Source organism: Heteronotia binoei, chromosome 6 (assembly GCF_032191835.1).
Source record: "Heteronotia binoei isolate CCM8104 ecotype False Entrance Well chromosome 6, APGP_CSIRO_Hbin_v1, whole genome shotgun sequence".
NCBI classification, from domain to species: Eukaryota; Metazoa; Chordata; class Lepidosauria; order Squamata; family Gekkonidae; genus Heteronotia; species Heteronotia binoei.
The window spans coordinates 40,056,643-40,074,894 of record NC_083228.1 but is presented as its reverse complement, the minus strand read 5'-3'; the positions used below and the strand labels follow the sequence as shown (position 1 = coordinate 40,074,894).

The 18,252-nt window shown below is 41.4% G+C and overlaps 1 protein-coding gene across 2 annotated transcripts in view; it reads right to left on the bottom strand.

Annotated features, from left to right (window-relative positions):
- MYOF (myoferlin) overlaps positions 1-18,252 on the bottom strand; it is a 116,971-nt gene that overhangs the window by 36,757 nt on the left and 61,962 nt on the right. For both annotated transcript variants that reach the window (XM_060241330.1, XM_060241333.1), the window contains 9 exons: positions 17,519-17,696; positions 16,242-16,366; positions 14,286-14,392; positions 12,326-12,515; positions 9,960-10,115; positions 8,065-8,196; positions 6,849-7,012; positions 5,631-5,745; positions 3,556-3,661 (listed from right to left, as the gene is read on the bottom strand). In XM_060241330.1, coding sequence (XP_060097313.1) covers positions 3,556-3,661; positions 5,631-5,745; positions 6,849-7,012; positions 8,065-8,196; positions 9,960-10,115; positions 12,326-12,515; positions 14,286-14,392; positions 16,242-16,366; positions 17,519-17,696 — 1,273 coding nt within the window. The remainder of the gene's footprint in view (positions 1-3,555; positions 3,662-5,630; positions 5,746-6,848; positions 7,013-8,064; positions 8,197-9,959; positions 10,116-12,325; positions 12,516-14,285; positions 14,393-16,241; positions 16,367-17,518; positions 17,697-18,252) is intronic.

The window sequence follows — 18,252 nt, the reverse complement described above, 5'->3', positions numbered from 1 at the left end:
TGAATCACAAAAATAAATACATTATTTACTAACTTGTCCTTCAGTTTAAAAGATTTCCAAGTTAGCTTAATATAGTGAATAAAAATGCATTCAAAAACCACTAAAAACATCTATTATTTGCAGCACAACAAAACAATCAGCATCCAGTCAATAATAACAACCATCCACTGGAGGGCATGTGTGGAAATCAACCAAACCCAAAATCTGGGATGAACAGAACTGTTTTAACTTGGTATCTAAAACCAGCTGACTAGGGACCAGGAGGATACCTGTGGGGCAGGGCATTCTACTGCTGAAGTGCCACTATGAAGAAGGCCCTGCCTATAAGAGCCATTCACATTACTTCAGAAGGTGACGACATACAAAATAGGGCTTTTGAAGAAGATCCAAGTTGCCAAGCAGGTTCATATGGAATAATCAGGGCTGGGCTTGTGAAATATTTCCTAAATATTTTTATTAGACTACACCAGAGGAATCATGGTGGTGAAAAATGCCGTCAAGCAGCAGCCAATTTAGAAAGACCCTGGCGGGCTTTCAAGGATAGAGAGTAATAGAGGCCACTGCCTGCCTCTACATACATGACTGGCCCTGCCACTAGGCAAACCAGGCAATTGCCTAGGGTGCCAGCCTTTAGGGGGCACCAAATTGGATGCCCCCCCATGTGACTTCTCTCCAGGGCACCCTCTTGGCTTTTGCCCTGCATCCCTTCTTCTCCCGCGCCAAGGATGTTCCTCCATGCTGATTTCATTGGTGAAAGAGCAGCCGAGTAGGAGAAGGAGGGTGAGATAGGAGCCCGCCCCACAAGCAGCATGATAGACCATCCCTTGGCAAGCAGGGGCAGTTGTGAGGACTGAGGGAGGGAGGAGGTCTGCGGTGCCCTTCTTCCGCCCTGGGCAGGCTGCACGTGCAGGAGACGAGAAGTGCTGCCACCAGTGGCTGAGGGGAGCTATGAGGCTGCCTTGCAGGGTGTCGGTGGGGCTGCAACGAGGGTCAGAACGATCTGCCAGAGTGCTGCTCTCACTGGGGAGGCTGCACAGAGGAGGTGGAGGAGCAGCAGGTGGCAGCATCTGGTTCCTGGTCAGCACTGCCTGCAACAGCCCCAGCATCAAGTGGGGAAAAAATCGCTGCCTCCTTGCAAAAGTTCATGTGACGCGTCGCAAAAGTACCCCCCTAACAGAATGAGTTCCAATTGCTCCCCCAGAGAGCGCTGCCTCTTCTCCCTTAAGAGTGCAAAATGAGTCAGTCAGTCAGTCACATTTTATTTGTATCCCACCCTCCCCGACCAAGCGGCTCAGGGCAGCTTGAGACCTCTCCCCCCCCCACCATTCAAACCGTGACCCAGTCCTGGCTGTGTTCTTTCCCTCTGGGCTCCTTTTCCCCAAGGCCGGATCTAGGGGCGGGGGGGGGGGGCAGAGGGGTGCGCTTGCTCCGGGCGCTGACAGAGGGGGGGGGGCGGCAAATTGGGTATGGAGTCCATTGTATTCTATGGGACCATAACATAGAATGGCCCTTAAGAGGGCGCCATTTTTCGATTTTGTCCACCCTCAAAAAACATGTAGATCCGGTCCTGCTTTTCCCCTCCTGCTTTCGGAGCTGCTGTTAAGGTGTTATGATTCTTAAATGCTGGCGACTGGTCACATGAGCACTGTCCCTTTAATTCTGAATACTATGGGAAAGGACTTTTATCATGCTTTATTGGGCAGGAGACAAGGTTTATGCTGAGAGCAAATAAATCTTTCTCTTGCTCTCTCTTTTCTGAATGTTAGAAGCTGCTCCCACTTTCAGAAAATCTCCACCTCTCCTCTCTTCTCCCTTCCTTTTCTTCACCATGTTACAGAGGCTTATTGGCTGGCAATTAACTTTGCCTCCTCTGTGAGGGCTGAACAAACCAACGCAGCTACAAAAGAAGTAGGGTTAGAAGACTGGAAAACTTTCTCTCTCTCTCTCTCTCATTTGACAACATGAGAAAGAAAGAGGGAAGTGAGGGAGAGGCAGTGAGTTCCATAAATCTAGCAAGGCATCCAGTGGGGAAACATTTTTCGTCTCTCAGAACACCCCCCCCCCCCCAATCTCTGAAATGATGTTACTCTCATTTTGCAGAAGAGGGAATGAGACAGGGGCAGGAGAGATTGGTGAAGTAAAGTGAGCAAACTTGAGGACCTTGGAACTCTTTTTATATTTGAATGAATGCCATATAGATAGCAATTGGCATGGACTTCTTTTTAGATATTTGGAAATCGTTTACAGAAACCTTTGAGTAGATCCACCTCCGCTGTTGTCCTTCCTTCCTTCCTCTCTTTATAAAACTACTCTGGTTCATGCTTCGTAAATATTTCTATTGTGCCCACCCCACAGGCAGCATGATAGCCAGTTTTGCAATCATATACACCAAGGGTGGCCAAACTTTCCTAACATAAGAGCCACAAAGAATGATCGTCAGAGGTTTGAGAGCCACAAGACATGAACTTCAAATGTTTGTGAGCCACAAGACATGAACTTCAGATGTTTGAGAGCCACCGGAGGAAGGGGGGAGCAGGGGATGGAAGGAAGGAAATAGATGGGGAAGGGAGGGAGAGGTGAAAAGAAAGCAACTTTAAATGCATTCTCCAAGCCACCAGCTGGCTTGACTTGGAGAAGTGATTTAAAGAGAGAAATGCCTTCTCCAAGCTGGCCAACTGGGCAGTGGGGGCTTTAAGATCCACACAATATGTGTTAAAGAGCCATATGTGGCTCCCGAGCCTCAGTTTGGCCAACCCTGATATACATTGTATTGGCTGTAGCATCTTAGAGCCCTGACCTGGGTAGCATAGGCTAGCTCAGTCTCATCAGATCTAAGAAGCAATGTTAGCCCTGGTTGCTATTCAGATTGAAGACATTCAAGAAAGGGGCAAACCACCTCTGAATACTCTTGCTTTGAAAATTAATTATTTATTTATGTTTGATCTGTTTGTTTTTGTTTGAAAATTGGTTATCAATACAGGGGGGAGGGCAGAAGTTAGCTTTGCCTAGGGCACCAGGTAGTCTAGGACCGGCCCTGTCTACATAGCAACTATGGACTTCCTTGGTGGTTTCCCATCCATCAAAGTCAATCCTGCTTAGCTTCTGAGGTCTGATGATATTGGGCTAACCCATGACATCCAGGTCAGGGCATAAAATATTGCTACCCAGTACAAATCTCTAGGATGGGGTAGTCTATAAATTCAATAAGCAAAGCCAAACGAGCCATATTGAAAAGATTAATAATAACCCAATCTACTTTAGGTTAGTAAAGCATAGAGAATGTTGTGACAACAGATGCAAGCCTTCTAAGATTCCTCCTCTTGCATGCACACAGACAGTGCAATTTTTTTTTACATCAGACCCTGCCACAGTGTCCTCCACTAACATATTAATAAGTTTTGACGTTCCTTTCAGATACAGATGTAGTTTGCCATGAAGCATGGGAGGGGGCTCAGTTTGAGGAACATGAGTCCAAAACTTGCCTGAAGCTGCTCAGCTTGCTAGTTCATATGTTAAGGATCTGATATGAAAAATATCCTAAATCTCTAGCTTCACCTTTTTCATCCACTGCTCGATTGATGTCATAAATCCAAGCGTCATCATCCCATATCCAACCAGGAGGGCAGGTGATCTCACTGGGTGGGGCTGTTTTTTCGCCATTCTTTGAAAAAGAGAAGGAAACATACATATGTAATGCTGAGATCCTTAAAAAGACATAGCGGTTGTTTATTTAGCAAAATTATACTATAATTTCCCACTTAATAGTATTTATTTTACTTACTTCATTTATAGTCTGCCTTTCTCATACCCAGGACAGATTACAAAAATTTTTAAAAAACCAAACCTAATTCAATTAGACAGCATAAAGCAAACATTCTGATTAGGATTACAGATTTAGAAATCAGATTACAGAATTAGAAAACCATACAAACAGTAAACTGGCTAAGGCATGATTCTAGTATTTTATTAGAATTCAGAATGTTTTTTTTCCCCTGGCTATTTATTGTGGAATAACCTTTCATGGATCCAAACCCATTTTTGTCAGATCTGAAGTCTATAAAAGCTTATGTTACAATGAAACATTTTTAAAACTCACCCTGGTACAAATCAACTAAATCGGATCATCTTAGGGCATAATATCTGTCCAAGATTTCCTTTCTAAAATTATGCTCAGCATTCACAGCCATTCGTTTTCAACTAATGCAAACAGCTATGCTTGAAGGACATTATACCCAAACACCATTCGCTCAGCACCTCTTCATATGTGGAGGCCCAGATCCTGAAGACCTGTGCCATTATTTGTTGGCCTGTCCACTTTACTCAACTCCAAGAAAGAAATGTCTAGGTACAATCCTGGCCAATCTATGCTTCAAGCACTGTAACTGAAAAAGTCACATTTTTGCTTGCATATGTGGAACCAGAGGTTTCATACAAAGTTGCTCTTTTTGCCCTAGCAACAAAGAAAATTTGAGCCAAGTTAAGATTTTAGTTATTATTCAACAGATGTTTAGGGGAGATTTTTCTTTTTATGAAATAAATGCTAAAATGTAACTTTTATAGTGTTTTACTGTATTTTATTGTACATCGTTTTTACTGTTTGTAACAGCCATTGGTCCTATCCGATAACACTGGACATTTTTTTAAGTGACACGTTATTTTCAGTTGAAGAGGCTACAAGAGCTTCTCCTTTGAAATAAGAAACACGGATTAAAAAAAAAAAGTCTGCAGCAAAAAGAAGACCACATTACTTTTCCCAGTCTACTGTCTATGTGATGCTGCTTTCAAAACTGCACGGTATTTCCAAGTCACTCATGGTTCAAGATGAACAACCCAACTGCAAAGCCCCAGCCTGGATGGCCTAGGCTAGCCTGGATCTTGGCAGCAAGGGTCAGCCCTGTTCTGCATGTGGATGGAAGACCACCAAGGAAGGCCAGGGTTGCTATGCAGGGGCAGGTGGCAAGCCACTAATGAGCATCTCTTGCCTTGAAAACCCTACAGGGCTGCCATAAATGGGCTGCAACTCGATGACACTTACCATCACCACTAAGTGCAGCTCCCCTATACAGGTAGGAGAAACAATGCTGACAAAGAGGGGTTTAACTCTTTTATCCTGTGCCTTTCCTCTGATAAGAAAAGGGCTTTCCAAGCTACATAAGCCCTAGTAAGGAGAGGGGAGGTACAAAAGACCTGATCTACCTTTTTTCCCCCCTACCAGAGCTTAAAGCAACACAGTAGAATTTTGCTATTAGCTTATTGTTAGCCAGGGCTTTTTTGAGGAGGAACGCAGTTCCGATTGGCTCGGTGATAGGGGTGTGGCCTAATATGCAAATGAGTTCCTGCTGGGCTTTTTCTACCAAAAAGCCCTGTTGTTAGCCAGTTTATGAGTCTACAGCCTGAGAGTGCAGCATATAACATTTAAAATAAATACTGTTATTTCTGTTTGCACTGCACAAGATCAAGTCCTTTACATTCTGAGTTGGAGATCAATGGTGTGTCCTTAAGTTATGAGTGGCATTTTACATGCATTTGACCATGGACACTAAAAAAACTGAGATGACTTGAGTTACAACTGTGTCTAACAAGGTGCTATTAAAACATAGAAGTGTCAACTCATCGAAAGCTAGGCTTACCACATCAGTATAACTCTCTTCAGACGCTTTCCAATCTCCCCCAGGGTAGCGGCTCTCATTTTGATACACTTCATCAGTGAACTCAGAATGGCCGGCATCTGCTTCAGTCAGCAAGCTAGTGAGTCAGAAGGAAACTTTCAGACACTTTAAGTATTAAAAGATGTTCCCTGAACACATCTAGGAATCTTCTAGCTGCATGTGAACTGCCTGACTACAAGCAACTGTGAGAATGTCTGACAGCTTGATGGCTGGGGATGACTGGGTGGGGTCTCACCCAGATGAGGGAGAAAGAAAAGGATGCTATGGACTGCTTTTAGTGACTGTAAAATGCTGGTATATTTCTTCAGACTACTATCCTCTGCTTGAAGAACTGTGCTGGAATTTTAGGAGAAAAGGCTTCTAAGTTAAGCTGCCTTCATGATATTGGGCCACTTCACATATTGCCTCAGTTGTGGGGTAGCCCTCAGAATATGTCATCTGTAGATGCCTCTCCATATTATTGGCTGAAGGAGATATTGAATCTATATGGTTTTGGCCAATTATAATCACAGCAGAAAGATATAATGGGGCTCTTTTTCTTTGGCAGTGGTTAGGGTGGCCACACTTCGTAGATAAGCTAAGTGACACTTTGGTTTTTTAAAAAAATCAAAATCCCACTTTCCCCCTGAAGTGTCAAATGCTACTGTTGAAACGGGGCACCTAACTGCAGAAACTAAGTGTGTCATAGCTGAGGAAACAGGCTGTCATCTGCTAGGAAATTATACATTTCAGTTAATTGAATTTTTGCAATGAACTGTAAATGAACTCAATTTAATATTATAAACTTTTCCAACCATTTCGCAACACTTATATTTTCCTACTATTTGTCGAAGTACACACATTATCACACATGAATCTTTTCACATTCTAGTGTGCTTTAAAAAAAATCAAAATATAAAAATGTGTATGAATTAAAAATGCTAATGCAATAAAAGAAAATATGTCACACAAAACAGAATGTAGCATTTTCTTTGGTTAGCTGGGATTTTAGAGGGTTCTGTACTGCCATCTGTTGGCCAAATTATACTATAAATACTGTTCTGAAAGACTGAGAAATTTTCCAAAACACTAAATTCTAACAGCACATATAATTGCCTCTCTTCCTGTACAAGTTTTGGCGTTTCCTCAATGGGAAATCACTTTTGTTCTATGGTAGAGTAATCTAAACAAAAACCTGACCTCCTTTCAGGATCAATGAACCAGTCCCCTTCCCACTCCCAGCCTTTGGGAGGCAGAAAGTATTCTCTTTTCAGCTTGATTTTTCCTGTGACGTCAGAAAATTTGTGGCGGCCAACAAGTCCTGAAGTCCCCCATTTTCCAAACATAAGAGCCTGATTTTCATACTATTCAAAAAACAAACAGCAAAGCCGTGTTAGCGCCTGATGCATTTGATATCTCACCAACGTTAGAATCCTCACATTGCCCTGCTCAGGTGAGTTTCCCTGGCAGCCACAATGACCTGTGAATCTTTCATAAACGCTGCAAAATATTCACAGTGGCATGCACTGACTGTATCTTGACAATACAGCTTACCACAGGTACGTGGTGCAAGCATCCTCAGAAGTAGCTATTTCTAGAAAGAAAACTATAAATTGCCAAAAATCTGATACAAATGATGGGGAAAAGATAATACAGTGATGACTTATAGACAGAACACGGCCTTTTTCATAATGTGAACTGTATTGCATAATTAGGGAAACTGAAGCCAAGGTTTATTTGACGACCAGTTTCACTATCATGGAACATGAAGGTTTCTGAACAAAACAAGCCTTTTTGTGTGTGCGCACACATTTCTCACCAGCAATCAGATCCCACAAGTCTCAGAGGAAAGGAAATTATTTACAGATGGATTTCACAGAGGCTTGAGATGCAATCTGTCTCTTCTTCAGAAACTGAGCAATGGACTATTATCTACCAAATGGGAGAAGGATGGGATGGGATAAATCACTTATGCATCTGAAGTGGACATTTCATAGAAAGGAGATGGCAGGTTCACACTCCACAACATCGATGGGGTAGCCTGTAATACCAGTTAAGGCAGCTGTAATTTTGGAAGACATGCATGGAACTTATCCCAGATGGTAATATTAAAATCAAAATTTCCTGTGACTGATGGGACCCTTTGAACAAATCAGGGTACAAGGCTTTGGGAAGTTCCTCTGTGCATACCATTAAAATGAATGAAAGCTGCCCAAGCACCATTGATGGAGCATGTTTGTGTATAGCTCTCATTCATTTCACAGGTGTTTTCAAAGGAGAACTTTCTTATACACTCTAAAATGAGGGGAGGGCAAAAACTCCATAAAATTCCCGAGGAGGACCTTGTCTCATATTTTAACAGAGCGAGAAGCAAATCTCAAATCAACTGTAGCACAGAGACTGTTAGTATACCTACCAATTCAGCAAAGACACTAAAGGTTCCTTCTGCAAAGCTATTAAACTTCTTCTCAACTGCGCTCAAGCCCAGCCAAATGTTGACCCGTAATTGTGCAGGTATTTTGACACCATTGTTTTTGTCCTGTGGGTACTAAATAACAGGAAAAAAAAATGGCTATCTTCCAGGGTTATGCAATCATCAACTGAACAAACACAGCAGAACATTCGCATCGCCTATGTCCCAAAGACCTATGCCCGCCCAGAATTTTCCTTTGTTGGAGATTACATCAAATGGGTTTTTTGAAGTTCAGCAGTGCCCCCCAAACAATTTAAAGAACATTAGCCTTGACTTGCCAGCACATGGATGGCCAAGCACAGTCAGACTGCTAATTCTTTTCCTGTTTTTCATTCCCAGCCCTTGTCAAACAATGAGTTTGCCCCTGCCCAAGTCTGAAACTTGCAATATTAATCATTGTTCATATTTCCTTGTCAAAAGTAAGAGGCTTGAAAATCCAATATCATGTTGCTTTGAGTTTTTCAAACTATTAATAGCTGAGATACCCTTCTCTCTCAGTTAAAACCAGAGGCACACTGAACCATTAGGCCTGGAAAGATTTACTTTGAAGAATGCAAATAGTAAGAGGCAGTGTTGTGTAGTAGTGTTTGCATAGGATCTGGAGGACTCAGAGTCAAATCTCCATTCTGCTATGGAAGCTCCCTGGCTGACCTTGAGCCCGTCACACTCTCTCAGCCTGACCTACCTCACTGGGTTGTTGGTGTAGAAACAAGAGAACAGGGAAAAGATGTCATAAGCCACTTTGGGTCCCCCACTGGGGAAGAATAAACAGAGTACAAATGTGGAAGGAAGGAAGGAAGGAAGGAAGGAAGGAAGGAAGGAAGGAAGGAAGGAAGGAAGGAAGGAAGGAAGGAAGGAAGGAAGGAAGGAAGGAAGGAAGGAAGGAAGGAAGGAAGGAAGGAAGGAAGGAAGGAAGGAAGGAAGTTGCCTGTCTGCCTGCTGAGCATGCCAAACACCTGCCCTTACCTGTTCTGTAATTTATAAAATTCTTTCTTCCCTTTGCCTAATACCTGGCAGAAAGTGTCCTTGGATTTAAGAGATACAGTTCTGGAAAATTTCATCAAAATAGTGTAGGAAACAAATATGTTACAGCCAGGAATCTGGTTAAATTATAATTGCCTGGAAGAGGCTCTCCTGGGTGAGAACTACAGTCTCTGAAAATGTTACCCAAAACAAATAGAAAAGAAAGTTACAGCTGGAGATGTATTTACCATTGAAACCGAAGAAGAAGAAGAAGACCGCAGATTTATCTCTGAATCAGAGTGGCTTACAATCTCCTTCCCCCACAACAGACACCCTGTGAGGTGGGTGGGGCTGACAGAACTCTTACAGCAGCTGCCCTTTCAAGGACAACTCCTATGAGAGCTATGGCTGACCCAAGGCCATTCCAGCAGGTGCAAGTGGAGGAGTGGAAAATCAAACTCCATTCTCCCAGATAACACTTAACCACTATACCAAACTGGCTCTGGAACATGAATTAGTTAAAAAATGAGTGAATGAAAAAAGAGTGAAATTGTGGGTCCCTGTGTGCCTGAGCTAAGAGTAAATGCTATTTATTTAATTTTATCTTTAAGGGACATAGTTTTTTTGAGACAGTATTGAAGGGGAAGTAGATACACACTAGTTATACAGGTTGCATACCAATATACATATGTACTGGAGTAAAATAATCTGATTCCCAAAGATGGTCATCTACATCAGGACTGTTAATACAGTGTTGTTCCTGGCAAGCTTTTCCTACAGCAATATTCTGTATCAAACTTCCTTTCAAAACTACTGTCTTCAACACCACAGACTTAAATATTTTGCCTGTGTTCACACGGCTTGGCTTACATTACCTTTAGAAAGATGGTCTGGGTCTTTCCGCAATACTTTCCAGATGCTCCAGGACTTGTAGTGGAATACAAAACCTGGTGAGCAGGAATGCGGGCATAGGCGAGTCTCTTCTCCCCTCGGATCATCCAAATGATCACATCAGGCATGCTGTTTTGGGGCTTTTGTTTTTAGTCAGGGACAAAAATGAAACTGGTTTTTACTTTGCAAAATAACTATTTCCTATTAACACCTGAGATTACTAAAGGCAATAAATAAATAAATAATAAAAATTCTGATGCATAAAATTTGACTTGAAGGAATTATTGTATCACGTTATACAGACACAGCATTAACTCTCCCCCTCCACACACTCATAGCGCTGAAAAGGCCTGCATGTCTTTTGGTGCCTCAAACTGATGGATGTTTCACAGCTCAGCCCCTGAATGTACATTCAGCAGGGAGCCATAACCAATCCTAACTCCCAAGCATGTGTACCTGTTTGAAATACATATAAATTTTAATATATGTTGTGATGGACTCAGGCCCTTAGCCTGAGTAGCTGAGAAACAGGCTTGCAGCGATTGGCTGGAACATTGCCTAAGCAACAGAAAAGTATCCTTTGGAGGTTTGCTCAGCAGAAAATCACCTCAGGATTTTAGTCTGAGCCAGGGGGTCTTCAAGTGAAGTCTTCAGTATACCAGTCTGAAGTGAAGACAGCGGGCTTAGGCCAGGCAGTTGTAAAACCAACTGGACGAGGGGCTGAGAGCAGCCAGAGTGGCTGAGTTCCTTGTGGGAGACAGAGCTGAGTGGACTCTGTCTAGAAGAGGGAGTTTTCAAGTGGTTTGGAACTCTCTGAGGGAGATTTTGCCAGTGCATCAGGCAGTCTCCCAGTACAAACTAGATCACACAAATACACACTGTGGGGTGAACTGGATTCTGGTGGTCAGCAGGGTTGCCCAAGACTCAGACCAGAGGACTAGCAGTGGGGCTGAGACGCATCGGTATTCAGGGGTGCGAGTCCTAGAAGACAGTTAGTGTGAAAAGGTCTGTGAGGGAGAATACTGACACCAGTCAGGAGTTCCCTATGTGTGTGTGGAAGAGTAATTGACGTTTATTTATATGATTTGGCACTGCTGAAGCTAGGGCTAAAAGAACTGTAGTAACAGCATTCTGAGTGCCCAGAAGGCACAGCCTGTGTGAAGTAGAATCCAGTGGGATTCTGAAACCTGCCTGGTTTATTGTTTATTTTAAGGATCTTCTGCCAAAGTCTTGTTATATTTTTACCTTAGCCTGAAAAAGTCTCTACTCTCTGTAATTATTTTATTCTGCCAACCAATTTGCCTTTTAATATTGAACAGTTATAATCAATATTATTTCATCCCCTTCCTTGCCTTTTGTTACCTAATATATATTTTGTGGTTTTTTAACTTTAAAACCATCTGGTGCCAATTATTAATAGTTCTGACAGGATTTCTGGGAGTGTTACTGAGGGACGGAAGGAAGGTGACCGGGGAGAAATTTAAAGTGGTCGCCTCCTGAGTAAGCCTCTGATGGGGTCCCTCACATATGTGTTTGAAATTTGTCTGACTACTGCGTTCACTGGATCTTCCACTTGAAGCAAACAGACATTCACTATCTAGATGTTTTGGCGGGCCAGACACAGAAGGAACAAAGGTACTGGGAGCTAAGGTGCTAAGGATGCAGAAAGATGTAGGTGAATTCCCACCCCCAAATTTTGGCTAAGTTGTTATTATAGCATAACAGATGAATAAAAGGGTACACAGAGGGTCAAGCACTAAAGACATTATATAAATGTGGAGAGGTCTGGAAACCTTAATGTGTTGTCTTTCAGAGCGAGACAGAGAATGGGGTCAAATACATCACAATTAGATAGATTAAAATTGATTTTAAAAGTTTTCTTTATACTCCATCTATTCCTCAACCTTAATGAGATCACTTTTCCTATAGTGTTACATGCCCCTTTATAATTGATAGTTAACTGTGGATAACCTGAGAATGTTGGAGTCATTTTTACCCAAAGTCATAGAAAGGGAAACTGAAATTGGCATAGAAGGGTGAGACTGACAAGATTATATATTTTTAAAATATATATATTCCACCACCACCCCTCCCATCTTTAGTGTTGTTCTGTTCCTGCACAGTCAAATGGAAATAATTAACAAATTAATGATTTTTTTTTGCAGCTGGTATCATACTCAATAAAACCCCAAAGGGATTTTATTTCTATGATTAACTTTACAATCTATTTGAACTCCACACCTTACTGTTAAAGTACATTTTTTCTTCCATTCAGTGCTAAGTTTGAAAATACAATGCACCAAGATTATTATATATATTTTATAGAAAGACAGACAGACAGACAACTAACCTCTTCGCTTAATTGTATTAGTTTATCCAACCAGTCTTCAATATCTGGCAGGGTGGTCCTCACATCTGTGGCTTCACTCCTTATCCTTGCTGCTGCCTCCTGAATTTGATGGAATGACTTGAGCCGCAGTTTCTGGATCTGTGTATCAAGGATTGTAATATTCTGCTTGCCTTCAGCTGGAAGTCCCTTACTGAAAGAAACAACAAGCAGCAGTATTTATTCAGAAAATGTATATGCTATCTCTTCAGATGGCACATAAGGCCAAAACTATACATATGAACCCATAAAAACTACCTCCATAAAACCATAAATATTAAAACAAGTCACAAAAAAACAAACAAACAGAGCAACCTACAAAGGTACCTATAGAACCACCCTCAGGCTAGGAGCAGATCATCAAAAAGAGCTTTAAAAAGATGCAACCCATTAGTTAAAAGCCTAGGTACAGGAGAATGTTTTGTTTTGGTACCTAAAGTATAATAAATAGGCCCCAGGTGAGCCAAGCCATTCCAAAGGCAAGGTACTACCACTGCAAAAGCCTGCATCAGCGGTACTGATACCATTATATAAATAGCTTGTAGCCTGTGCAACTAGGCCTCAGTTCTCAGTAATATCACACTGCATAAGGCACTGATTAAAAAAAAAAAATCAGGGGCAACAGGATGTCTTACTCACTACTCTGCATTACCACCCTATGGATGGCCAGAAAGTTTGTAGTCCAGCACAATGAGGAGACTTTTGACCATTTGTGTCCCATTTGGCCTTTATACAGCTCCTGCTACTACCTGGCTACTCAGTCTGAGCAACTTATTGCTCAGTGCAGCCAAAACTGTGACAGACTGCTCTGCCTCTGGTTTGCCTTTTAGCATCAGCCTTAGAGCTGATGACAACGATCTGCCAGGATACAATTAAAAAGCCCAGCCGGACAGCTAGTACTGACTGTAGCAGAGTCTTGAGATGAGCTTTCTACAGAAGATAGGATCAAGGTACCTCACTCTAGTGCAAGAAAACTCTTGTCCTTTTGTTCCAGTGCTGGCCCAGATTCCTGAGCCACAGCAATAGCAACCATCAATCATGCTTTAAGAGGCACAGAAACTCTGCCAAAGGGTTGCTTTTTTTCTGGAAGAGAGATAGCGTGGTGGTCCCCCTTTTAAATCATGTAGGACACAGCTCTGAAATATGCCACAAACTAGGCATCATTACAAAGGTGTGAGAAATGGAGCTGTTCAACTCTGTGCTTTTGGTCTCACACAGCAGTAATGGTTAGAGCAAAAATTCCTGCTTGCATTGCAACATCTACAGAGAAGAACAGGATTTGGCTGCCAGTGTTAAATAACCAGGAAAAAAAAGTTTAATAAAGTGGCTAGAATTTTCAAACCTGAATACCTAACCTTGTCACCATATTGCAAGATCTCTGCTTGTTCAGTACTTGTAGCATCATTTTTCTGTCCTGGATATCTAAATGTTGCTAGAAATTTAAGGTCTCCATTCTCTTTCCTTTATTTTCTATTGTTTTTCCTAAATATCTTTCAAATTTAAGTCTATCTATTGCATTCTTATTCTGCCATTCTTCTTCCAGGATGGCACAAAGGTTTTTCTTTAGGAATTTGCTTCTAAAATATGCAAGGCTATTTTCTGGAAAAAGAGGTGCTGGAACTCTAAGGAGGGAAATGAAGGAGAAACACACGGGTGCCCCCCTCATGAACTTAAAAATTTTTTTTTTGAGAATTTTGTTTCCACAATGAGGATCCAGAACTCTGTTCCACCATGTTCCCCCAGAAAAAAGCCCTGAAAATATCCATATTTCAAATGAGAAAATATCCATATTTCAAATGAAAGGAACTCTAAAAGAAATTCAAGGGGGTAAAGATTGATATCTGAAAACTTAAAGGAAGAGCATCATAACAACAGAACTGAATTTCTGAGACACTCCAGAGATAGAAGGTAAAAAATAATCTACCTTAAGTCCTCCATTAGTTCATCAATTAGCTTCAGCCATATCTTAGCCAAATGGTCCTCTGACATCTTTGCCTGGATAGCTGATTTTAAGGCTTCTGTGTTTGTTTGCTGCAATTTCAAAGAATTGGACAAATCCATATACATTGGCCATTGCTATTAATTTTTTCACAGTGTGATTCTTCTCAACTATATGGTAGAATGCTAATTCTAAAGAGTCACCCAAACATATGTTAGAAATTCTTTCAAATATAGCAAGAATGCTCCTGTGGGGCATTTACACATGTTGTGAGTCTGCAGAGCATGAACCTTATAGTAAGGATCATCTACAAGGGCACATGGAGAGAGAGACAAATTTTACTTCTTGTTCACTGCCTGGGGATCCCTGAGGTGGAAAAGCAGTGTAAAAGTTTTATCAAAAATGCATCAAATTTTAAGTAAAATCTTGTCTAAACTTTCAGACATCATACTTTTTCTATTGCAGAGAAGGGAAAGGGAACATACTCACACACGTTGCATATCCTGACAGGTGATTTTTAAATACAGTCCTAAGCACAGTTTGACCCTTCTAAGCCCACTGTCACCAATGGGCTTTGAAGGGTATAACTCTGCTGAGTACTGCATTTAAGGCTTAGTTGGGCAGAATTTAAGACAATAAGACAAAGTAGGTAGCGATCTTAAATATGTGGAGAAAGAAGTTACATCCAAACATTCAATCCATTTTGGGGAGGGGAAGGGTGGCAACTAAGTAAATCATGTACCAGTAGATGGACTCTGGGAAAATGCAGGTGAATTGTATCATTTTCAAGACATATCTATATCATCTATATCATCCTATCCATCTGTCCATCTGTCCATCCATCCTATCCATCCTATCCATCCATTGTTGTTGTTCAGCTGCACAGTTGATTCTGACTCTTTGCGACCCCCACGGACCAAGTCATGCCAGGCCTCCTCTCTTCCACCATCCTCCGAATTCTGCTCAAATTCGTGTTTTTTCATTAGTAACGCTGTCCAGCCATCTCATCTTTTGCCATCCCTTTCTTCTTTTGCCTTCTGTCTTTCCCAGCATCATTCTCCATTGAGTGCTCCCTTCTCATTTGGTGGCCAAAGTATTTGAGCTTCAGCTTCAGCATTTGACCTTCCAGGGAACAGTCAGGGTTGATTTCCCTTAGGACTGACTGATTTGATCTTCTTGCCATCCAAGGGACTCTCAAGATTCTTCTCCAGCACCACAACTCAAAAGCATCTATTCTTCTGTGCTTGGCCTTCCTTATGGTCCAACTCTCAAAGTCACACATTACTACTGGGAATACCATCGCTTTGACTATACTGACTTGTTGGCATGGTGATGTCTCTACTTTTTATTATACTGTCTAGGTTCACCATAGCTGTCCTCCAAAGGAGCAGACATCTTTTAATTTCATGGTTACAGTCACCACTTGCAGTTATCTTGGATCCTAAAAAATGTGAATGTCACTACTTCCACATCTTCCCCTTCTATTTGCCAAGGAGTGATGGGGTCGGATGCCATGATCTTATTTTTTTTATGTTGAATTTCAAGCCTACTTTTGTGCGCTCCTCTTTAATCCTCAACAAAAGGTTCTTTAGGTCCTCTTCACTTTCTGCCATTAGAGTGGTGTCATCTGCATATCTGAGGATGCCCCCCCAGCAATCTTAATTCCATCTTGTGCTTCATCCAGGCCGGCATTCCACATGGCCCTTATGAGTCAAGAGCTGGTTTTGCAAATATCTGCCAAGAAGTCTAACACCACACCATTCCTATAAATAATTTTGAATACATTGCTGTATCTGTAATGACAATTTACCTGTTCTTTTTTTTTTTAAATGAACACAAGCCAAAGCTGAAGGGTAAATTAATAACTTTAATTCATTCTTTTATATAATCACAAGGACAGCATATAGATTATGTGAAAAAAAACAGTCATAAACGACTTACCAGTTTTTCCACTACTGCAAGAATAATATTTAAAGGGTCCAGCCTGTGACTTATATCTTCCCAAAACGAAGTCAGAGTAACTACTGGCTTTGTGTTTGCCCATGGCAGGTAGTAATAGTAGTTTCCTGAGATGAAACATTCATGTGTGAAGAATTATTTTGACAGAATGTTCTCTTACTCAAGGGATACAGTCATTACACCAGTAAGGGACTGATAAAATAGTTCATTGAGGGAGGTGGGAAATTCAAATGTGTATGTTAACAGTAAACAGTAAAATGTGCTACCTTTTACAATAGCATTCCTTAACCTGCCACTTCAGGCAGCTGGTTTATTCTGCCCTATGGCAGGGAATGACATGACTCCAATAGAAACTGCTTGATGGGCAGATCTGCAATGAGGCAGACTTTACATTCCCAACAGCATATTGTGACAGTGTTGGGGAAAAGCAACACCCACAAGAGAATACAGTTGCTTTGAAGGTAGACATGTGGTCCCTCACAAGAAGTGAGCAACTATTGTGTTTTTGCAGTACTATAAACTGATTGCCTAAAAAGACTCCAGTTTTTCCAGATAATTATCAGAGAAAGAAGTATTACTTTTCAGAAGAGAAAATGTTATTACTTTGTCCAATTAATACAAAAAATGAAAACAAGGTTGGAAATAAGTGGGGGGTTTTTACAAAAAAGAGTCAGTGGGAGTGGGGGGTAGTGGTTAGAGCACCAGGATAGGACCTGGCAGATGTAGGCTTGAACCTCCACCCTGCCATGGAAACTTCCTGGGTGACCTTGGGCCAGCCACACACTAACAGCCTGTCCTACTTCACAGGGTCATTGTGGGGATAATGAGTATAACATTCTTGGTCCCGAGTGGAGAGAAAGGCAGGGTATAAATGAAGTAAATAAATTTCTGCCAGCAGAGGAGATGGTTTGATTTGTGCTGATTACTTCTTTTCACCTTGCATAATGTCGTTTTCTTCCCGTGTCAAGAGCAGTATTTGGTGTACACAGGAGGTTACAGTGGGAAGAGAGAGCTGGAAAAGCTCCATTTGTAGATTGGTGGATGCAAGTTGCAACCATCTTCTTGACATTTGTGTTGCTGTTTAACCTATTATGGTTTCATCTAAACCTACATCCCCAGCAATGGGACTTTTTTCATTAATTTTAATTCTGTGGCCCTAAAACAGGCACTAAGTGGGAAGGGTTGAAGTGGTAATCACAAAGAAAAAACAAATACATGCAAAAACCCCATTGTCAGTTTCGTGCAATGGTAATACTCACCATCAAAAACAGCACGACTGTACTGGGTTGTTGATGCCAGCGGTTTACAGGTGGTATCAAACTTATTGCCATAATTCCCAATGCTAACTTCAAACTGGATAGCTTCACCAATATCTTGCAACATAGCAGCAGAATGGAATACAGCACTGAGACTGAACTTTCTTCTGCGTTGATATTTCTGTAGGTTCCAAAAGGAAGGGAGGTTTAATTAACAAAGACTAAGTGGAATTTGCTGTGTTATTCTTACAGCTATTATTTTTACAATGGCTGAAGTGAGACATACGACCCTCCAGCTTCCCTGCAAGCTTTCTGCTATAGGACCAGCTCTGCTCACCACAAATTTCATCGTCTACTGACACACGTATTTTGCTCTGACTACAGCATAAATTTTTACTTCTTCTTTTCTGTTTTGACAGGCTCCTGGTTTTTTTTTAAAAAAAAAAATCCCACCCACTTATTTAAATATTTAAGTAGTGTTTTTCAAAACACCATTCCATTTTGTTAAAAATCTGAAGCATCACTCCGTGGCTTTGTGGATGTGGGGTTGGGGTGGGCTCAGGATTGTCAACAAGAGTACAAAGTGGATCCAGATGCCACTGATAAAAATTTTTTTTAAACTGAGTCTCTTTCCTGTAGGATTTTACAAACATCAACCATTCAGAAATAAAAGTGTCGTTTACACTTTGTACTTTTAGTATAGAGATTAATTGCATCTATTGGGTAGCAAAACAGAA